The 24,114-nt window shown below is 43.4% G+C and overlaps 1 protein-coding gene across 3 annotated transcripts in view; it reads right to left on the minus strand.

Annotated features, from left to right (window-relative positions):
• bcas3 (BCAS3 microtubule associated cell migration factor) overlaps positions 1-24,114 on the minus strand; it is a 260,468-nt gene that overhangs the window by 209,700 nt on the left and 26,654 nt on the right. For all 3 annotated transcript variants that reach the window (XM_037479089.2, XM_037479079.2, XM_037479096.2), the window contains exons 8-14: positions 23,129-23,236; positions 22,979-23,055; positions 20,572-20,648; positions 19,899-19,982; positions 17,146-17,316; positions 13,029-13,122; positions 1,555-1,688 (exon numbers count right to left, since the gene is read on the minus strand). In XM_037479089.2, coding sequence (XP_037334986.2) covers positions 1,555-1,688; positions 13,029-13,122; positions 17,146-17,316; positions 19,899-19,982; positions 20,572-20,648; positions 22,979-23,055; positions 23,129-23,236 — 745 coding nt within the window. The remainder of the gene's footprint in view (positions 1-1,554; positions 1,689-13,028; positions 13,123-17,145; positions 17,317-19,898; positions 19,983-20,571; positions 20,649-22,978; positions 23,056-23,128; positions 23,237-24,114) is intronic.

The raw sequence follows: 24,114 nt of genomic DNA on the forward strand, positions 1-24,114 counted from the left end.
GCAGGTTGCACACAGCTCCTACTTTTATGGACTTTTATTAACTGCTCCTTTACCTTCAGTGTGTTCACTTCCGGTGGAGTTTGGTGAAGCGTTTTGTGATGTTGCAAATTTCCTCATTGCCTCAACTGTTGAAGCATTGAGGTGTCTGAAGAACACCAACAGTAGCCCAGCTGCCTGAGCGAAGGTCAACACACTGACAACATCAGCCCACAAAAGCCCTATGGCCCTGATCACAGCTGATCGTGCAGGGCAGCAAAGTTGAGCAGTAATGAAGTGCCACCCCTGTGACCTCGGGGACTAGCACTCTCCAGTTTGCCCCGTGGCTACGCTCTCGTCTACATTCGGGTCCTCCTTCAGTCCCTTACATCTGTTATCAGCTGCAGGTCTGTTTACCTGGCTTCAGGTCACTGATAGCCAGCCGCGTGTTTGGCCGCCGGAGACAGATAAGGCGTCTCTCCAACCGCCTAACTGAAGACTTTATCGCTCCTCGCTGTGTGGGTGTGTGGGTGTGTGCTGATAACCCCTGGCCCAAGCACCCGGCTAAGGCCAGCTCTCAGTGTTTACAGCGGGTCGGATCAAAGCAGACTCAGTGTGCAGTCGGTCAGCGGACCTGCCGTTTGGTCATACATTAACGATAGGCGGACTGTAAGAATATGTGTGTGTGTGTGTGTGTGTTTTCCCAGTCAATAAACATGAACCGAACAAGGCCTGAAGTGGGTTTGTTGAGTAAGCGCCTCAAACTTGCACCGCAAAGGCGTCACGGCTCAGAAATCCCACAGAGGTACAACATTTCTTTACTTGGAAGGTGAAGACTGAATTTCCTCTCAAACGCTACAATTCAGAAGTGGCAATTAACCAAGAAGAAGCTCTGAAGCGTGTAATGATTTGCTTTTATATATTCTGGCAAACAGTGGTTGAGTTTTTTTTCACTTGGCATGGCTGATTTCTCCCCTACAAATTGTCTCTGTTTTAAATGCGTGTGTTTGGTTTGGAAGGAAATGAATCGTAGAAAAACCCTGCAATGAGACTTAGAGTGATCGTTGGTTCGTCTACTTCTGACAGGAAATAAGGCACCCTTTGGGGATAAATCCCTCGTTAGATAAATATGCTTGCTCTGTGTAAACTTCTACGCACCTGATTCAATTAGCTTTCAGAAAGAAAAGCATCTAGCAGTGGGTGAGTGTGCTATGTGGGGGAGGAAAAGGATGCTGTTTAACCCACCAGACTGGTCCATACTCATTGAGACTGGGTTGTGAACCTTGGTGCCTGCTAATATTCAGAATGCTACCTGTTGGTCTTTATTGAAAAAATGGGGAATTCCCTGGTGTTTACTCAACATCACTGCGCTGCTCTGTTGATGGCCTGAATTACTCTTACTTTAGTTTTTGCTTCATGCCATAATTTAACCAAGTCCCGCCCCTCCAACACACCAATTATAGCTTAGCATCTAAATTCCAACTGGGAAAAAAAGTGAAATGAAAGTTTAAAATGTTTCTTCTGTAAAGTGAAGTGACTTCAACTTGATGACAGTGTATTCATGCATGTGATCCTGACCTTGGCCTCAGTCTCCCCCCGATGGAGGGTGTAGAGATGGTGAACGGCACACTGTGAGGACGCCCACGGGTGGGTGAGAATCTGGAAGACGTGAAAGTCGTGGCCCAGAGAGTCAGCAGTCACAAGCAGCATTCCTACAAAAAACATATCATCCACATTAGGAATTGACAAAACAAACTGCTTATCATTATCATAACTGTTACTCTGCATGTTGTCTATTTATTGTGTACCGTGGTGAGAATCAGATTATTATTTGTGTTACTTACATGCTTTTGTATTGCATGTTTTATTTACTATTTGTTAGTGGTCCAGAAATGTGGTGCCATGAAAGCAAGATAAGCAGATAAACAGATTGACAGACAGTTAGATTGTGCCTGATCCAAAAAGAATCTGCAGCGTTTTAAAAAGCTATTGCTTTGAGCGCACAAGGATTTTAAGACTGGTATTTATGCTTTGTTCACTCAGTAAACAACCAATCAATGTTTACATTGAAAAAAGGACAGCTGCTAACGTATATAACTGGTGGAGGTTCCTTTAAATAACATCCTGGTTTGTTGAAAATTAGTATTCATTGAAGGTAAATTATCATTTTATCATTATAATTTTACATGTAATCTCATAAATTGTACGAGTTAGAGAGAAACTTTGTGAGGAGATATTTGCACAACAACAAACATAGATCTAACATTTAATAAGATTGTGAAATATCATTAGGACTATTGATGACGAAATATTGCTTTTCTTTTGAATTTTTGTATGAAGACAACAAAAACACTATATATTAACAACGTTAAAAGGTTACATTTAACTTCTGCAGGTTTTAGAGCAGTTGAAAATATTTTTGGGAAAGGGACAAAAATGTATATATGCACTCAGCATTGGGGACCAGCTGCTATAATCAAACAACTAAGGGATCAGTTTCTGCCAATATGGATCATCAATGATCACCAATTAGCAGTAGTGGCATTAAAACGTGATCAGAGATCTCTAAAAGTAATTCTTGCTCCATTTTTTTCTTTTATGCGGATCTGATCCATAATAAGATCCATGATAGGGCCCGAACCGTAATGATCCATCACACCCCTAGTGCTAACACACACAAACTGTTCCGCAGATCCACAACCATTGACCTCAGCAACAACCACTATGCCAAAATCACAAGTTGAACTATACAGTGTATCACATGAATGAATGGGATTTCCCCATTCCGTCACACTGAGTCAACACCAACCAACTGTTTAGGATTATGATTGGTCAGTTAGGGGAGACCCAAAAAGAAAAGTCCAGTTGATTTTAATTAAGTGTGGGAAGTAAAACGTTTTTTTGAATTGTAACACATTAAACTGGAATTTTTTAACATATTGTTGGTTTGTTAATAATTTAAATACTTTTCTCATAATATATAAGCTGAACAGATTACACACAACACTGACATTATGACAAGAGAAGATGCACAAAAAATACATTATGAGTTGCTACAACTGGCCATCTGCTAGATTGGTCATGTGCAATGGTCCCTAACAGATCAGCTGATCAAACATTAGTACTAATAACTGCAAGGTCCAAAGTCAGACCAAAAGAAGAAGTTAGTTCTCAAATCACTATAGACCGGAGAGGCACCCCGCCAATGGTTTACAAGACTTTTGCAAAAGTATATTATATAAATAAATACTGTAAATATTCAGTAGGCAAATATAAGGTCATCACCAAATGAAATGGAAAACTAAAATTGAGTGCGTGTGTTACAACCTGGGTCAGTAGAGTTTAAAAGATGTGGCCAATTATCAGCCAGGTAGGTTGTGATAAAAAAAATGCTCTTGAGTGGCATTATGTGAAATTTGGGACCAGGCAATTTCAGAATTTGGCATCTGATAATCTTTAGAGTCTTTTGCTAAATTCCTGAAGTAAAATCATATTGAAAAAAGACAGTTTTAGATTGCAGTAAAGTTCCTCAAAATTGTAAGTTAAACTACATTTCAGAATGCAGACTGTCTTCAGATAGCAGTTTCAAATAATTTTAGAAGTGAATCCGCAAATTATCTTTTACAAATTAGTTTGCTGCACTTACTCTTTCAGTAGGAATATTTCAACACATTTCATCACGTCGAGCCTAGAGAAGACAATCTTTTAATTGTGCCATTGTGTTTGGAGTCGCTCTACTGGAAATCTGACAAACCACAATATCTAAACCGCAGTAGTCTCCGGCGGCTCACACAAAGGGAGCCGACACTCCCAACTGTGCAGAACACATGCCAGACGGCATGGAGGGTTACTCTGCATTCGGAACAAACACGGCACGAGAGCCCGCTCGGGTTTAAAGCATAAATCGAGTCGTGTGATTCCTCAAAGACAGACAAAATCATACGTGTCTGTAAAAGAGAAAATGCATGTTTTCATACGTCTGTGTATGGTCATTGATGTATGTGTGTGTGTGTGTGCGGATGCCGAGATTCACCCCCAGTGTAACCCTCAGTGACAGGCCCATTCATTTGGTCCGGTTTTATTTGAAGCTCATCAAACTCCAGAAATTATAGGCCCTCACCATAAACAACATGCTCAACAAACCACACCAGAACAAACCCAGATCTAAACTGGTTCGGTTTTGGAAAAACGCGGTACTGCTTTTCAAGTGCAACCCAAAACCGATCCCAGAAGTCCTTTTAGATGTTACAAACAAACCCGTAGATTGGGTAGTAACTCAAAGTGTTGGAAACCCATCAGTGATGCAGAGTGTAAGACACAAAAAATGTCCAAACCTCTGTCTGTTTGACGACTCCCAGACATAGATGATATTAAAGAAATTATTCATTTTCCTCTGCATTTTTCCCCCATGTAATCTTTTCTGCGGAGGCTGCAGTAGGTTTTAATTAGTGGCTGGGCTTTTTTGGGTGGCATGTCAAATGTGAAAAGAGGAGGCTGCAATGGCATGAGATTAAAAGTGTTCAGCAACACATGCGAGGAAGATGGAAAACAGTGGGGAAGTGTGAGACAAACTTTTGCACGATTATTTGGCTTCCTTTTTTGTTTGGAGGAGTGTTTGACCGACAAAAAGTTCTTTTTAAAGACGATGGAGAGGTAGAATTAGGGAGGTACACAGTGGTTGAGGGAGGGGGGGTCATACAGATTATCATAGGTGGAGGCCAAGTGAAGTGTGCATTAAGACAGTGGTTAGCTATTCATGCTGTATCACAGCGCCCAGAGCGCCCCGAGGCCTGTAAAATCTTGAAAACCCACGCCCCAAACGAGGTGCCAAGCCACAAGAAGCATTTGCGTCAACTGGGAATACAGAGAAAAAAGGGACGGGGCCCTTCTAATTATAGAGTCTGGAAACGGAAGCGCAGGGTGATTAGGAGTTGAGGCGCTGCGGTCTGTTTATCTGGGAGCTTCCTCTCGCTCTTGAACCCTCTCTCCCCCACACTCCACGCTTTCTTCCTTTCTTCCTGCTCTCTCTGTTTTGGCCGGTCTCGCCCACGCAGTGGCTGGAGAGTCTGGCCCCTGGGTTTCTGACGGGCGGGACTTGGCCGCCGTGTTCTGGCGCGGGGGGACGGCGCTTCTCTTCTCCTGATGGTTGGAGTCTGGGCTCCAAAAAAGTAACAGCTCAGAAAAAGCTGGAGAGCTTTGTGAGCGTGGGTGCCCGGGGTCTGGGGCTTTGGTGGCCTTGTTGAAATACAGAGGCCCTCGCCGAGAGGCGTCGGTCGGTTAGCCCACAGGATGGCCAAATTAAAAAGTAGCTGAGCCGCCCGCGGGTGAAAAGAGAGGGTTTCAGGGAAACCAGAGGCTGGCCGGAGCAGGGTTTGACACGTCCTATTTATAACACCTCGTCCCTGGGGTTACACTGTTATTTACGATGTTTTAGTACAAAAATCGCTGGCACACGCACTTACACATGCGCTAAACTGGAAGGGATGACCTCTAATTTGCCATGTGTGCGAGACATGAGTCCGTATGGGACATGAGGGAAGTGATATAATCATATCCATGAATATCTGGTTTTGCCTTCTTTTTCTCTTTTTTTCCAAAAATCTTTGTTTTATTTTGCTGCAGGGTTTAGTGTCCCATCTCTGACTGGCCAAACAGAAAACATCTGCTCAATCGCATTAATAGTGGGAGGATGTTTCATTTACAAAGTGGTTGGGCTAGCTTTATTCTTGACAAAGGCAGATGGGAGTGAGAAATGGAGTAGGAGAGAGAGGGAGTGGGAGAGAGAGAAAGGCAGAGAGAGAAAGAGAAGCAAAGAAACAGAAACAGAGAGAGCAACAAAGAGGGCGGTCATTTCCCTGCTTGGCAACACAAGAGGCCACAACAAAACTAGTCCACTTTTTAATTAACAACACTATGCTTGAAAAAAAGCTTTGAAAATCAAGAAAAACTCAAATCATAACCATGTGGAGAGCATAAAGCTTACAAGATGGAGTACTTGGGGGACTTACTGTTACAAGGGTGTGTAAACTTCAGAGCAAATGAACCCGGCACACCAATGAAAGTCGAGGCTTTGTCTCCATTGCTGCCTCTTCGGGGGACAGACCGGACTCCAAGCCCGTGTACTCACACATATGCTTCACATATACATTACAGATCCAAGTAAACTGTGAGGTAAATACATGATCGCAAATGGCATGGCAACTCATCGCATTTTGGTTTAGCCTTTAAACTCGACAATAATCGGATGGTTACATAACTGATGAATGGCCATATGTGTTCTCTTCATAGCCAATGCAAATGTGGCTACTGGCTCCAGTGCTTATTGAAGGAGGGTGGACAGCGCCCTGCTAATCCTCTCACCACCACCGCACCACGCTAATATATGAGCAGTTGTATTCCCACCGGGCAGCAGGGTAGGGATGAGAGAGACTCAGTGCCAACCACTTCTGATGGAAGACAGAGGCTGCAGTTGAAGTAATTACACATCATTCACTTCAGGAACCATCGGCACAAATTGCTTCACTTTTAGCTCTAGTCAAGTTTGTGTGTGTCATTATCTCTCAGGTTACTAACTAAAGGTTTTAGTGTTACTTAGTTTATATGTTGTGTCAGAGACTTTATATCACCTAAAACTAAGGGATTATTTTAGGAATGACCAATCCTCCTGGTCCCTCTTTTTCCTAGTCTATCAGATACACAATTCAATACGTGAGGGATAACAAATCAAACTACACATACATTAGGAAGACCAAAATCATCCAATCTATAAGCCAGTTGAGAAATCAATGACTCACACATCAGAGCCTTGGCTATGCACGCTGGGTAAAGTTTCATTGTGTTGTTTGATATTGTGACTCTGTGTTACAGGTCATTGTTAAACTGCAGTAGGCATTAATCAATAGTAAAAAGTAACTTTACAGCAGAGGGTAATAATGGCATGCTGCCATCTTCCTTGGTTTTACAGTCAAAATAAATCATGCAAATCCCTTAAAACTCATCCAGTCTTCCATCAACAGAGGAAAAAAAAATACATGGCCAGGAAAGGAGCCCCCCCCAGGGGAAGGGAGGGATGGAGAGAGTGTGAAGGCAGAGAAAACAGCAGAGAAGAGGAGGAAAAGGTGCTTACGCTTCATTTGATGTACAGCGGGCTGAAACCCAGGGTTGGCTTTTTCTACGCGCTTCACGGACGGACCACCTGTAGGCACTTAGATATTAATAGATATGAAAAGAGGTGTGTGTGTGTGTGTCTAACCTAGCTGAGAAGCTGCCATTAGTTTGATATTACAATGCTGGAACACCATCTCTTTGAAACAGCGCGAAACGGGGCGGACTTTAAAGGTCAGCCGCCACACATGGGGCCGGCACCGAGGCGGTCAAGTTCCCGAAGCGTGACGGCTCCAAAGGCAGAGCTCCAGGCTTGTTCTTTCATCACCTTAAGTGGTAAACACACAAGTTAAAGTCTTATGTTTTATGGTGCATTTACATATTCGCACACTTCCTGCTGCATTTGTTTGAAAGATAGAGATTTTCTATTTGCCGTCCAGTGGGTTCAACACGGAACGAACAGGATGCACAACTAAACGAAGCCGACATTCCAACCTCACCTGCAAGAGCTCCTCCACCAGAGACACAAGCCCAATTTACTGCCACTAATCCAAAATCCCTGTGTTTCCCAGTCTTTCCTTTGTTTTCTCCCTCTGGCTGTCCAGTGTGGAAGAAGCATGTTCTCACAGAAGCTTAGAGACACCAGGCCTCTTTTGATGCTGTGGTTGAAAAAGCCCCAAAACAAATCGCCCTTGTGCACAATCTCCTGATGAAGAATGCAGGACTGTGATCAGCACTTAATCCCCTCTCTGAGAAAACTGGCAGACATTGAGGCTGGAGACGTAAGCCCCTTGCATTTACATGGTCTCTTACTTCTCAGGGTTCTGCTCGGTTCTGTTAACAAATTAAATCCCTTCAAAACGTGCACAGCCACTGGCAATACGCAAGATTTCTCAGGTCAATAGGAAACAATGCAGGAAGAAAAATTTGTTTGTGTGTGACAATAAGACAACCAGTGTGGGATAGCATTATGTATAATTATGTATTTGTGTAATTTAGGGTCATGCACAACCCCCCTTGTGTAGAGGTGTGGAGCACAGTGGCTATAGCGAATATTTGGTAAATTGCTTTTATTTAGTTACGATAACATTTGTAAACACGTTATATTGGGTCTGCAACAAATTTGTTAATTTGATTGAATTTAATACTGCAATACTATTTATTGAGACAGAGGTTTGACATGTGCAAGAAATCACTACATAGTAGCCTACCTAGTATAGTGGTAAGAGAAGCAAACTACAAAATACAGTAAGAATAGAAACATTTCTATGTACGTCAATATTTAAATGAAAGTTTTTTTAATGATAGCTAGTGGGGTTCTCTCAATCTAGAAATGACTTGTACACACTCACAAAAACAGGTAAAGGCCATTTCCCATACACATCTATAAAAGAAACACATGCACCTCAGCCATAACCAAGATCAATAAGGAATTAGAAATATTGGCCTGTGCCCTTTGTGGCTGAGGTGAAACAAAAATGGCCCCAAACACTGTCGGACAATTTCAGATAAATTCTTCTGCACTTCTTTCTTTTAGGGAACAGTTTCTTCATTGAGACCTAAAGGAATCCACTGAGAAACTACCCAAGCAGGTCTGGGTGTTTGAGGAGGCACCTTGTACAAAGTGTCCTCCCATTTCCCCTCCGTCAGGAAATAGCAGCAAGATCTATGACCATCTTCTCATGTCGGCTGCCTTATTTTACATTTTTGATTTTATCAGATTAAGATTTTATCAGACTAAATAGATAAGTTGAAATCCTCACGTAGTAGTTGGATGTGGCCCAGCTACAGAAGCGCATTCTTTTAAGAAAACAATATTCGCCTCAGAGCCCAGCGCCTTTCCAGACTTGTTTGCTTCAATTACTCAATTCAACTAATTTCCAATTGTGTTTAAAGTTGATATAGTCAGCTAGCTATTCGTTCTACGCAGACCGTTTATCAATTTTGGGTGTCATAAACATCACAATCCTTGTGTGACTGAGTCTAAATGAGACACGATGAATGTTTTTGCAGGTTTAATTTGTGATATTCAGCCCAGCTCTGTCTTAGAGTGCTTTGCAGGAGGGAGAGAAAGAGAGTTTCCGTTTGTCCACACAGAGCCACCCACCTAAACACAGAGGGTAAAAAGGTCACACCGCTGAGGTATCTAGTGTGTCGGGCTCAGTCTTCCTCAGCCAAGCTCTTCCAAGGTGTTGAATAGATTTTAGTCAACAGTCGGATTGTAGTGAGCAGGTTCTTTCAATGCCACTAACATCAATAGGACTAAAATGTGTCCATAAAACAATCTATACCTATATCTGTAACGTTCAGATTCAAACAAATAATAATTAAAAAGCATTCTACCCAACGATTGTTGTTCCACGCTTCTAGAGTTCTTAAGGTCATTTTTACATTATTTCTTTCTGCCCTCTTCTCTGTACTGCAGATCCATATGAAATTAGCTGCGTTATTGTTGAAGGCAAAAATATGAATGGCAAATACACGGTTTAAATGTACTCAACGTGGAAGAAATCAGGAGCCCATATATTGCCTCGAAATGCCGATGGATCTGAAACCGCCGCATGAGGGCTGTGCACGGGGGCCTGGCCATGTAAACAGAACAAAGAAGATTCTAACGCGTGCACGCGCACGCACACACACACACACACACACACACACGGGGGAAGTGACAGTGTGAGCAGGATCCAGAACAGGAAGTGCAACCCAGAGTCTAAATACTAAGAGAGCCCTGCAAATTGGCCGCAGTAAATCACATCACAGTGCACAGTGTGAGTGCTAATTACTATCTTGGTGTGATGACACTACTCAGTCCGTGCTAAACATGGGGCTATAAGTGTGTGGCCAAGCGAAGACGCCTGCGTGTGCATGTGGGAATTCCCCACGTGTTCGACATGTGTGTGGGTCTAGGGGTTTTTGGGCAACGGCCTGGTTTCTTTCGTGCATCAAGTATGGTGGAGAGAGAGTTATTACACCACAGAAAGCAGCCTTCACGGCACAGCTGCCTCAACGTTCAGGCTCGGTGGACCAGGCTATTCGTTAGAGCGTCCCGGTGCTGAACCAGGGCTATCTTCATTCATCTGCTGGCCTTGATGGCGGTTCTGGACATGTGAATGGCTGCACAAAAAGCTACTTCTGTCTTCTGTCTTCACACACACACGCACACGCACACGATCTGACATTGCTGGTTCATTTAAATACTGTAATACTCTTACTACATTATTTTTTATTTAGGTACCTAAGTTTAACATTTAATTTCATTTTAATTAAGTCCACTTTTAAACTTCCAAACATGTTTTCTACTTCTAAAATATAAATAGGCTGAACACTTCTCCTACCACTTCATCCCTGCACTGTTGTTGGATCAATTACTCCATCTAGTGCCAGTCACACTCAAAAGTAATGCAAAAGGAATGCATAAGTTCTTGGACTATATCTCTGACATCAAAACATGAGATTATTTCCACCTTGGCATCGTACCTAATAATCAAGTCAAGGATCGTTAAGGACGGGCAAAGAGGACGAGACGTGAAAGAAAACAAGCACACACACATTGCAGCTGTTAAAGAGAGCGCCTTGCCACTGCACTTCATCTGCGAACCTCTAATTACACCACTAGGAATAGATTCACGGATCGACCGAAGGGCCACAAAGCGCCAGCCGGCACACCAAGAGCCGGCGGCCACTGGACCGCACTCTGTAGATCCTCCAAAACACACAAGCCACTGGGGTTTCTTACATAACTCTTCCCGGCCAAAACTTCAGGACTTTCCGTGCTGTGCTTGAGTCATATCATTGTTTCCTGCTAAATCTATCTTTCTTGTTTCTGCCATGTTGAGCTCAACCGCAAAGAGCGCTCAAAGGGCCAGCAAGGTAGGTCAGTAAAAGCCACTTCCCTTAAATCCTTGGAAAGAGTTCACTTTCGAGTCAGACCAATGAACACGTCACTTAGGATTTTGGCTCTGATCAAATTAAGAGGCCTGTAATTATTATGGGACAATCCACAGCCCGGCGCTCAGCAATGAAAATGAATGAAAAAATAAACACTGATGAAAGGAGTCCCGCAATTACAACAGTGTTGAGAGGAGTTTCTGCGCGCACGCACACACACACACACACACACACACATTTATTGGAATAAAGCGGACCACAGAAACTTCAAGAAGCAGATCTAGCACAGTGGCATTCAAGCCTCCACATCGCTGATTACTCGTGCGTTAGTGTTCATGTCACACTAAACGGTTTGTTAGTTAGACACCGGGTGAACACGTTTCACTCCACGTTCCAACTGACTGGACTGCACAGCACATATTCAGTTTTACAGGCTTCTTTTGTCACCATCAATGTCCCCACAACTAATGGCCACCTATGGAAAGAGTTAAAGCCCCGTTATTATTGGACATGGCTACAATCCGAAGCCGAAGTTGTATTGGGTGCTCGCTCCTTTAGCTTGACGCACGCTCCTGATCTTGAATCTAGAATTGATTGCTCTACCTTAGTGTCCCGGATGTTGGTGTTTTTGCGGCTGAATTTTTTGGGCTGAATATTGTAACCATGATTTTTTTAGGTTGAATTTTTTTCAGTATTTTAATGTTGAAAAACATTCAGATACATAATTTCAATGCATAAATATTCAGTGCTAGAAATTCAATCACCTTTTTATTTCAACATCCGATGACACAGATTTACTTGCATAGCCACCCCCAAAACTTCTACTCACACCCTCAGATCTGCAAGAAGCTCGTCCTCTGGGTCCCAAAAGACCTAGATTCAGAGCGTAAATTTATTTTCAGAGTAAAGGTATATAAGAGTAATCGCTAAATTAGCAGAGAAGGAAGTGTGTGCGGTAATTCTATGTGTGTTGTTTACACACCCTAGTCATCTTTTTGCCACCTTTCACAATGCAAGTATCAAAAACTATGATCGCCCATCCCGATGCGGCATCTTCTTTTTCGTTGATCTACTTTAAAGCAGGTAATTAGCCAAACTGAGCTTAGTTTTGTACTTCACATGATTCCCGATGAGCTGAAGGGGGGAGTAGCTGGGCCGTCAACAACCGTGTCTCCCTTTGTCTGCAATATCATCCTAAATCCTGCTCAGACGGACCCGCTGAGTTTAGTCAGAAGTCTGGGTTAGTGAAGGATTCTTGGGGCTTGGAGGTCATGGGGTGAGTCATCTCTCAGCAACTCCTTTATTAACTGCACATTCTCTCCCTCTCACACATACACACACACACACGAGGTGGCCTGTTCACACTTACAATGCACCTACTGTCTTGTCATGTTCAGGGTCAGTATTGCTAAGAGAGTGGAAAAGGAGATGCCAGACTAAAAGGCTATGGTGAGAAAGGAGTGGAAAATTTGATTTCGGTACACTCATTCAATCACTTTAGAGAAACCGTACAGAAATATTGTCAATAACGATATCTAATCGTTTTTACAATAGACAACAGCTATGCCTATTGAATGACACTGCACGGACCGCAGTTTAAAAGAAATGAATGGGTGAAGAAAACCTTCGAATGGACTCTTTGCTAAGCCCCTCCCCAACAATGCAGAGTGGCCAATTATAGCAAAGCATGAGCCCACTCCGACCAGGGTCCGTCAACGGTCCAGCGTTTTAGATTGTGTAGGCATGGAATCGTGTTTGAGCATTTTGAAAGAATGATGATTGTAACAGAGAGTTTGGAAGGAGATATAGGTTTCGCCACTTACGGTTGGTGAGGGAAACTACAGTTTAACACGTAATGCATAATCCAAAATGAATGCACACACTAGAATTAGAATTGGCCAGAGGAGGCGTCACGTGAGCCAATCACACACCATGTTGTCACACTTGGATGGAAGCAAGATCTGTCTTCTGCCTCCAAGTCTTCCCAACTTGCATTTAGCACTACAGCTCTTTCCTCAGAAATGAATGTGTGCACGTGTGGAAGTAAAAGTGTGTCTTACCACTGGGGTTGAATTGCATACAGGATATGGGTTTGTCATGAGCTGGGAAGTGAGCCACCACTCCTTCTCCGTCCGAGTCCTCACTCACTAAGACCTGGAATACACACACACACACACACACACACACACACACAAAATCTTTTTCCAACAATAAGAACATTGAACCGAGAGCGGGACTTTCCCCCCGCTCAAGGATTTCTCTTCACATGTTGGTTAGGTCCACACTCAGCAGTGTTCTTTGACATCAGCCCGTGGTGAAGTAGCTGGGGGTCCAGCTCCTTTCTGTATGTGTTATTGCCCTCTTGTGGATAGAAAATAATTAGCATATTACCTGATTGGCAATAAAAAAAAGACAGACGACTGTTGTTCAAAATGATGTCCCGATTATAATGAATCAGTGTTGGTGCCTCAGTCAGAGAGTTCAGTGTGGACGGTGTATGGCCCAACAACAGACAAGAATATGGGCCAAATTTACTTTGGCAATAATGTGACTTTTCACATGTGGCCTCAACCATTCTCCACTACAACGGTGGGCTTTTCCAGTAAACAGCCAGCAACTGGCGTCAAATCTGGGTTTGGCTTGCTACCTCTGAAAATGAATCTATATGTCACTTTGCACAACTTTAGGCCGCTCCTAAATCTCCGTAAAGGGGCTGTTGGAGACTTGGACAGATCGAACAAAGGCTGAGCTGAGACCAGGATCTGGCAGAAAATCCCTTTAGTCACGAAGAGAGATTAGAAATAAGACCAGACATGGGGCCACTTTGAGTGCGTGTGCATGAGAGAGACCGAGCGTACACACATTTGGCCCCAGTCTTGCATTAACGATGTTAGGGGAGCTGCCTGAACAATTCAAATAGGAACTAGACCAAAACAAGGACCAGCTTGGAAAAAGTAAAGGGCTTTTGACTCAGACTGCAAGCAAGAAAGTAAGCAGGGGGGGGGATACAAAGAAAGAAAGAGGCGGGAGACAGGAAGCATATCCCTTTTATTACGATGCAGGCAGACAGTGTTGTTCTGTGAGGGAATCCTGCTGGAGCCCTTTGAAACCAGAGTGTCCCCCAGAGAAGCGAGCGAGCGGAAAGTGGGTTATGAGGCTACTGCTCCAAATAACGCTTTTCAAAGCATGAAAGTCGCAGGAATATCCTTGACTGACACACTGCCACAGGAACATTGTCTCTTACCTGCCTTTTCACCAACCCCCCCCCCCCCCCCCCATCATGATTCACTCTGTACTGCCCACTCTGCTTCCAACCCCTCCTCCCTTGGGGGTCTGTTTCTCCTGGGCTCCTCGCTCTCCCCTCCCTGCTGGCGAGGCCTAGTCAGTGTTTATGGCCCGTGTACGGTTACAGTGTGTTGTCTGGTGATGGAGTGCAGGCCTGCTCCTGAAGGCTTAAGTCCAGCTTATGAGACAAGAAGCTGGCTATGGGGGGTGGGGGGGGGCACAGTCCATGTGCAAGAGAGAGACGAAGAAGGCTGTGAATGGGAATCACTGTCTTACTGTACGGTGTATGCAAACACGCCTCATTAAGTGTGACAGCTACTGCAGTGTGATTAATTATGGTAAAGGGGATAGAGGCTTTCAGCATTTCTTTACATGTTAAAAGGAGATCCTGTTAAGGGCGACTGGTATGGTTCAAACCATGATCAGGGTCAGGTCCATGTTTATCAAAATGAGAAATAGGTTCTCACTTGTTCACTGGGGTGTACAAATAAACACACAGTACAATAGCGTGAAGACGTCATTCAAAATAAAAAAGGTAAAATGTACAATACGATACGTAGACAAATACTAGAAGGGAATGTTAATTAAGTGTTCATTTAAAGTGAACAGTTGTGCAGGAATAAATGTATGGAATTAAGGCTACCTAAGAGTCCATGCAGCGGGCCCCAGGGCGTTGATGATGAGCAAGTGTGTAATTAGGAGAAAACATGAGCTTTTGACCATGATTGACGTCAGATTGCAGCCAATCCCAACCTGAGCAGGACTATTGACATGCTGCAGTGGCTGCAGCGCACCACGTGGTGATTTCCTCAGCTGTGCAATTTTTTTCACTTCCTGGGTGATGATTGTGCCGAGGATGCGGAAGGACTCCACAGCGATGTATATATATATATATATATATATATATATATATGGAAAAAGGAATAAAGGAAAACTAAAATATAAAGTATATAACATCATGCACATGAAAGGCAAATACTGTGATTAAAAAGTAGCGGCATTTTCAGTAGAGAACTGGGTTAAGAAAAGGACATCAGTATCTTTCAGTATTTACTTTTATCATTATGAATATCAATATTGAAAAAATATTTCTTTTATACGTTTTTAAGGTTCTCCACTTATGAAAACACTATTAGTGAAATGAATGGAAAATAATATGCATGGCAAGAAACTGTTTTTATTATCCCATAAATGTGCTATGGAAATGGCTAAATTGAACATTAAGACCTCATTTGACTCGCTCAGCCTTGAGCCTTTTTTGAGGTTACAGACCAACAGCTGACTGTTTACAGAGCGGCTCTCATACCAGGGCTGTTAGCTTTTAGCTTGGCTGTTAAAATATGCAGCAAATCAAAGTCACACCTTTCAGTGACTTGTGCACCGTTAGCTGAATGGACCAAAGTGTTTCCAAGTCAGAGAATTCTCTCACCAAGCCGCAGAGGCCAAAGTCATGTTTACCTGGGTCACACATGACAAAGGAGAGAGGCTAAGAGCCAGGAACAAATCGGAGCCATGTCCAATGCCAGTTTGTGACGTTCTCAGAAAGGATCCACTCGAACAACTTAAGCTGCTTTTTATAAACCCAATGGAGATGCCTGAGCCTGTGACACTGATTCTTCCAAGGAAACCCAAAACTGTCTATCCACTCAATCGACAGAGACGGGGCAGGGGGTTCTTTGCCTCATTTCCACTCAAGTCACTGATCAGATCCTACTGATGTTGGGCGCTCAAATGGATTTCCTCTATGTGAGTGTGTCTGTTGGTTATGTACCTAAACTGGTGAGGATGCCGGCTGGACGGGATGCTGTGTGATGTTTCTCTAAGCACTTCATTAGAATGTGGGGTGAGCCCTTTTACGCACTGGGACGATGGTTTTGAAAGAGGTGCGGCCTCTCTCCTGTGATAGTGGTGTGTAGAAAATATCCACATTGACTAGTTGGTCGGTACATGTTCTTAGTACTCTGGCAGCGATCAGGCCCAGCAGCTTGACTCTTAGAACAATTCTTCTCACATCCGCTGTAGAGACTGATTGTGGCCGAGCTGTAAATAACTAAGAACCACATTTAAGGGATTCATTCAACAATGGCACAGTCACAACATACATCTCTCCTTTCTAGATCGCAGTTTTAGACCTGGTGGTATAAAAACCTTAAAGGAGGAAGCTTGACAAATTGAATTTTATTTGGACGGGTTATTTTACGGGTTATCATTTTGTGACACATTATTTCATCCTCATAACTCAATTTAAGGAAAAGGTTTGACATTTGGGTGAATCATTTTTCTGTAAATTATGGCACAGAAAGAAAAAAAAATATTGGTAAACTGGCATCTTTTCTGGCATCAGGATTAACATAATATGAATTTATAAAAACATTAACAAAACTACAGACTAATATGATATCTAATTGAGTAGAATTAAGTGTGTTGACATAACTATGTTGTACATTTCCAATGTGTGTTGTAGAAGAGTTTATTTCACTACTACACGCGCAGTTCTGCAAAGATTATATTTAATTTAACAAGTAAGGAGGAAAACATGGAAGAACACTTTTCTCCTTTTTTGATCCTACAACCCTTAACCAATAATACCCCCATTTAAGGATTGAAAAAAATGAAAGGAATACTTCACTCAATATCGTATGCTGCACACTTGTATGCCGGACACGTGTTATAAATTATTGAAGAAGAAGAAGTTAAACTAATTGCCTGAGTGGTAGAACCTTCACACCATACATTCTACACAGACTCAGTAATTCCAAATATTCCGATTTTGAAATGAATGCATGTGTCTGGGAAATACCACGAATACCACAGCACAAGGAGTGTGAGAGTTTGTCAAGAATTTAGTAAAACATTAATGTCACCAAACCAAAGCAAAACCACTGGACCGACCTGTCCTTCGCCAACACTGTGCGTGTCGATGATGGTCACCACGCCTGGGTTGTGGGGGCTGCGCCGATTCGCGCTGTGTGGTGTTCCTTCCTCATCGGGAGGGCCTGCTGGTAGCGTGCCGGCCAACTGGGTGACCACTTTACCCACCATGGTCAGGCCTGTCTTCAAAGTCTGTTAGGAAACAAGGGGGATCATCAGCTTTAAATTCATTTAATGTATGAAATATGCAGAATTTTCCAGTTATTCGAGCCTTCACGAGCTATAAAGATGCATACTGTGCCTGTGTGTGTGTTCACTAGATGCTTTCTGATAAAACTGGCCACAGGGTGAGGGTGAGTGTGTGCCTGTTTGTGTGTGTGTGCGCATAATATGTGTGAGGCTCCTCTGTGTCCGCTTAAGGCCCAGCCAGGGTGTCTGCCTCAAACACACCTCTGCGGCTCGATTGAGGGAAGTGGATAGTGCTGCTTAAGTGGAGTCTATCTCACCTACTACACTGTCTTCGTCTAATGGAGTCCAATCCGTGTGACTGTGTGTCTGCGTGTGTGTAAGCGCCAAAAGGGGCCCCGGAGAGCCTAATCAGGCATTCAGACTAGGCGGCCCTGTCAATACAGCATGGCGCCTTGCGTTTGTTGGGTCTGAAGATCACCCACTGTCTCTCTTGGCCATTCAGCCATGCACACTCACAGTGTCTGCCTGTATGTGTGTGTGTGTGTGTGAAGATGCCGGTGTGTCTGTGTTTGTAAAATGCCAGAAGAGCCATTAATTATTAATTGAGGCGTTTGGCTCCTAATTGATCAACACTAATGTGTTTTCTAATCACTGCAGTTGTGGAGTTCTTAGTGTTAGTCCAAACAGGGGCTATTGATCCGCGAGTGGGGCAGACCATGTCTGACAAAAAACACTTTAAACACACACATACACACAGAGCCTGATGTCGCCATCTAAACAAATTACAACCTCATTTATGTGAAAGGTCTTTCTCAAACATTCACCCAGGAGTGATGCGCAGCAGGATTTATGTGATGCGCACATTTACCATAACAGAGCAAATATGAAACGAGAGGTCTGATTGGTCAGAGCTGTTGCATTCTCTTTTACCTTTCTTACAAACGAAAGCCATTACACTTTATTGCCCCCTCCTCCACCGCCTTTTGCTTCCATGTCTCTGGACGTCAGCACTAAGAGCCAGCGTGTCGCGCCACAACCCAGAAGGAGATACCTTGTCATCCATATTGAGATATATGGTCCTAGTCCTAAATGAGGAGAGGGCAGGCAAGCAGACTGCCTGTCTGGATATCAATACCCCCCCCCCCCCCCCCCACACCTTTGCCATTGTTCAGCCTATTCCTTGTCGCTAAACTGTTAGCAACCGAGTGGCCTTCATGTTGCGTACCAGCATTAGCCTCTTAATGACAAACGCTACACATGATAAAACAGGCACTGAAGTTAAATATTAGCCCGTTTGGAAAAACATGGCTAAGATTGAAGGGAATGCATGAACCCACCGTGTTAGGATTAGGATAAACTAGTCCAAATGACTTGGTTTCAAAGCCGCAATCTTCAGCTTCAGTGTGGGAACATTTTGGCTTTAAGCCGAATGCGAGAGGAAAGCCAATAATGTGAACCATTATGTCTACCAAACAATGGCAACGAAAACAGGCAACACAACTATGCTAAAATCTCACTTAAAAAAACAACCAACCCATCCAGTCTTTCAACCTGAACTACTGTCGGTTCGTCCGGACTGCTGGTCCGCCTCTTTGGCTGGGAAGGCCATGCGCAAGGCGACGCCCCCGGACCAGCAGGTTGAGGCCACCGGGACAACCTCCTTGGCTCCCGCGGCGTGCCTTTCTTATATTTTCTCAAACCCTACCGCATCGCACCAAGACCAATGCTTCGGCCCGATCTGTGTCCCTTGCACATATTATTCATTTGTTTAAATTATTCTAATAGTATTCTGCCAAATAAAAAGTTCTTTATTAAGAGCATACTTGTATTACTATGCTATTTTATAGTCATCAGTGGAATAAAATGGTGTGAAAATTGCAATTATATCGTTTATCGCAAATAATCTCACACATGGTAATCGCAAAACAAAAATTTGATATTGTGACAGCCCTAGCTGTTGGCTATTAGTGTGCCTTCTTTGAGTCACTCCCCCATGGAGATGACGGACACAAGATCATTGGAGAGAACTAGATTAGGGCAGGAGAAACAGATAGGCAGGTTGATGAAGTGTCTCATAAGCTCAGCCCCAGTCAGCCAGGTGGATCCAATGTCAGCACATTCACAGATGGTGGAGGCAGAGCACGAAATGCTGTATGATGTGCTATTTTATCCGAGCAAAGGCTCAAGACGCACAGCCACAGTCTGAACACAAGAACTCCTTTCCTGTTAAATGAAAGGAAATTAGCTTAAAGGCATTAATTCTGTAGGGAGACATGACGAAGGATGAGGAAATTGAACGCCAATAGGGGGCTTGTGGTTACAAACTGCATAAGTATTTGTCACGCGTTATGTGCTATATTCAAGAATTTTCCTCAAATTTGTATTTGCCAAGATGTAAAGCAAAAAAGAGAGATTATAAATAAGTCGGGACACACTTTCTCTTCTTTCCATTCTTGAGTTGTCCACCTCTTGACCGGTATATTATGAAATTAAATGAAATGTAGTTCAAATTCAAGCACTTTGGTAGACTAGTTTAGAGTTGTGTAAAATGAATAAGCTGTAATGGAAGTTTCTTTTTCACTTACTTTGGCCGCATTAATCACTGTTGCTGTGTAGGACTGTGCGTTGTCACCACACACACCACCGCGAGACTGGTGACATCTGATCAGCTGCAAACACATGCAATGATTGACAAATGAACACAACAAGTTTTAAAAAAAAAAAAAGAGGAGTTGGTAAATGGGGAGAATTGAACTAGACAAGACATCAAAAATGCTTTCCTCTTCACTCTTTGGGAGGAAATTGGTTTTACTTTGGAAGAAACATTACACTTAAATGGCTCCATCCCAGTATTACCCTGACTGCTCAGAAAACCCAATGTTGTCATTTCTAAAACTCTTTAGGCGATCATACAAACAGTGGCCCCATCTGTCAATTACTTAAGTGGGCAAGCCCCAAAACACTATTATGCATTAAATGCATTGTAGAGTGCACAATAGAACATTCCTGGTTTTCTAAGTACTTAACAATCCCATTACACTGACGAGAACAGAGTACTCATATGCATCTGTTGATTTTCAAAATGTTATCATCTCTCTTGGACTCTTCGTGGAATGAGTTGTTTATCCAGACAGATAAAAGAGGCAGATTAAATGCATTTTTGGGATTGTAAATATGTCCATTTTCTGATAAGGCACTTGGATGACTCTGTGTGTGTGTGTGTGTGTGTGTGTGTGTGTGTGTGTGTGTGCAGTCTACCTTGTTCTCAGCGTAGGCCAGCCAGCGGCTCCCCAGAGCTATTGGATTTAGACTAGGTCCGGGACACGGATAGCAGCCTGAAAAGACACAAAGACGGTCAAATAACAGGATAATAATAGCAATGAATAAGCACATGCGTTTGTAAGTAAAAATAGGAACACATGCAAGGCTTTGCATAAGCATTCTCCAGGAGGAGCAGGCCTGGAACTATCTGAAACCATTAACGTGTTTGGGAAGATAAATGTAAGTCTAACGTGGTTGATGTGTCTGTGTCTGTGCACAGTATGAGCTAATGGAACCCAACAAATTGAGGATGGCTCCTCTGCTGATTGACTGACACAAGAATCCCAGTGGACACAGACACACACACACACAAACACACAGAGTGCTATCAATAGAAATAAAATAGCAACCAATAATCCTAAACGGCAAACAAAGCTTTTCTTTCATGAGCAGATAAAATGCCTTGGTAGTTATAAGAACATATTTTTCTTCTTCCCACTCAAACAAAGGGGGAAGAAAATAAGAAATTGGATTGGCAGATACAGACAGGGACAGTAAACACAGGCCCTGATCGCACACACTGAGCTAGCGTAAGCGCGTAGAGGTGTGGGAAAAAGGGCTAGCTCACGATAATGTAGGGCTCAGGGAGCAAATGAGGTGGAGGCAGTAATTCAGTGTGGCACGTTGGGGGGGGGGGGGGGGGGGCGTATGGGGAGAAGTTGGGTTGAGGTAAGCCACAAGGGCTGCTGGTAATGCCAAAAGAAGCCTTTTGTGCCTCTCCAAGACCAAGGGGAGCCCAGGCAGTGAGATAACATGTGTTTGACCTCCTGGGTGCAAAGATGGGCGGGATCTAAGGAGCAGGGCCTTCCAAGTCTCAACTCAGAAAAACCCCTTTGAGTACGGCAACGGATCGGCCTCATTCCCTTCTGTAAATGTACATTAAAACAGGAATCCCACAACCTCACAGATCAACTGTTGCCAATCTCACACAGATTGTACAAACAGATCTGTGTGCATGAACATTGTTTGTACACCCACAAGTGGAGTATGTCATGTTAAAAAACTATCCTTTGATTATTAAATTGCAGTTTAGAGCCCAGCATTTAGTCTGTTCCCTGTTCCCATCAACCACAGCAGCAGAAGCAGCATCTGCCCAGGGTGGTACAGTGGATGTTGGTGGTGGGTCAAGCTAAGACGGTAAATGAAGATGGACGAAATGACAGACATGACCCCCCTATGGGCTAAATCAAACTTAACACATAGCAGCTAGGTCAAATACCCCCCCCCCCCCTAGAAAAAATCTATCTCTCCCAATTACATGCACTTGTTCCTCATGACACAATTCCCAACAGTCACCCAAGCATTTTTTTTGCCGTGCCCAGTGACTAGCCCAGTCGGCCTCTTATTATACCAGTCTGAAAGATTTTCTAAAAATGAAACCAGTCCGTAAGCCAAAGAATGTTGGAGACTCCAGAGCTAGGTGACTCTCCAGATGCAGCCATGCTTAGCTAGTCTTGGACAGAAAAGCGCGATATGGTAGGGGATGCCGTTGCTCCTCTTCTCACCAGCTATGACACAACGCCTGTGGTCGTCACCACTTGAATACAAAGCAAGAACACAAACATGGGACGATCCTTAAGTGCTCATAAAAAAACACAACATCCACACAATTTCCTCCGCGGAGAAGAAGCGGACTTGTGGCAGAGCGTCATCCAGACCGGAGCGGTACACATAGCAGGACCTTTGTTCACTGCTTCAGCAGCCCAAACAAGGACAGCAGGTCCCTTGCATTTCAGGAACGATTAATAACTATTGAGCATGTTTGGTTTCCTGTGGCTCAGACACTGATAGGGAAGGCGGGCAGACAAAGAGGAGACACATTAAAGCCGGCCAGTAAGGTCAGTTTACTCCAGTCAATGACTTAAGTGGACAGCAATGGCCTTGTAATGCAGTCTGGCCTTTCTTTCGCAGCCTCCTGCGACAGACACGGTAGGTACAGCCAGCGGGGTTTGTCGTAAACCGTTGAGATGGAGAGATGAAGGGCCTCACGTCATGTCTGCAAGCAGCTCAGTCACGATGCAAAGCTGGAGAGCAGCAGGGCCTTGGTGGTGTTTGATTGTGCTGCTGCGTCCAGTAGAGAATGCTGGGGTCGGTCGGAACATTTCATAAACATTTGTTTCCATTGGAAACAAAATGACATTTTTTTGTGATGACAATCTGCATGAAATCTAACCCTTTGTTGATTTCATCTATTTACTAACTAACGTAATAAAGGATTCTTTCCTTCCAAGAGAGGAAGTTCCCAACAGAAAACAATACACCTGAAAGAAATGAATGTACTTCAAAACATTTTCAACAACTGCGTATGTAAGAAAAAAAAAAAGTCTTGACAAGCATGTCTTACTTGTGACAAAGAACTTCTTGGTGAAGGTGCAGCTGTCGAATGCTGCTATCTTCTCTTGAAGGCTCACAACAAGAATACTTGAAGAGGGAGAAAACAGTCCATCATTAGAAGGAAAATACACAGTACACATAACATTTAGATCAGACATACTGTTTGTTGCAGTGGAGATCATAGATGGGTGTCTTGAACTGGATCGATTTGACCATTTCCCCCGTCCGGAGAGAATACAAGTCAACGCAACAGTAGGGGGGGCTGGTCCTGAAAACAGACAAACTAATGTAGTAAGACCTCAAATGACTTAAGATACAACGGGATACAGACAAAACATCCATCATAATAACATAAACATTCATTTAGTGCAGTGAAATATTATATAAAATAATGTATCGCTGAGATTATGCCTGGGACCATGCCAAACTGGTAAAACATTACAAAAAGAGGCTCCTCTGTTGTCCTCTCCATCAACACAGCAAAGAAGCTGTTGCGGTGAGTGATATTAATGTTCTCAGATTAGACGCTTTCTGGAACAATTGGATGTTGGCTGCAACTTTCGAGAACTGGGAATGTGTGCTATATGTCCAGAATGACTATAAAGGGGAGTTATCAATGAACAAAGGACCATTTACATTGTAGAAAGGATAAACACTGGCGTGCCAGCTATGATTGTATTTAGGTAGTAAAGGTTGGGTTAGAAAGGAAGATTAGGCTGATTCGATTACTTGGTCAATGAGGAGAGCCCCTTCCTGAGCGCTCCAGACAGCGAGAGACACCATTAGGAAATAACACGTTTAACCAGCCGACAGCTGTTGCCAAACCGCAAAGGGATATCTGGGCATTGTTCAAATGACGAGCTCCAAAAGGGAAGACTTTCTTCCACTACAAAACACAGATGAACTCAGCCGTGGTGAATATTCCTGCAGCAAAGCATGTTCCATGGACAGACCCCACTGTGACAAGGACCGTCTGCCTTCCAGATCATCACCGTGGCTCCGTTTCTACTTCGTGGTGGAAAGAGATCTGCTCATCCAATTAAAACTCGGACACATGGGCATAAAAGGTGAAAAGCTTTGGAGAAAAGTCCATTTCAGAATAGATATCGCCTTTCCAAAATCAAAATTAGGGGAATGTTCTCATTA

This window comes from Pungitius pungitius, chromosome 3, assembly GCF_949316345.1.
Source record: "Pungitius pungitius chromosome 3, fPunPun2.1, whole genome shotgun sequence".
NCBI classification, from domain to species: domain Eukaryota; kingdom Metazoa; phylum Chordata; class Actinopteri; order Perciformes; family Gasterosteidae; genus Pungitius; species Pungitius pungitius.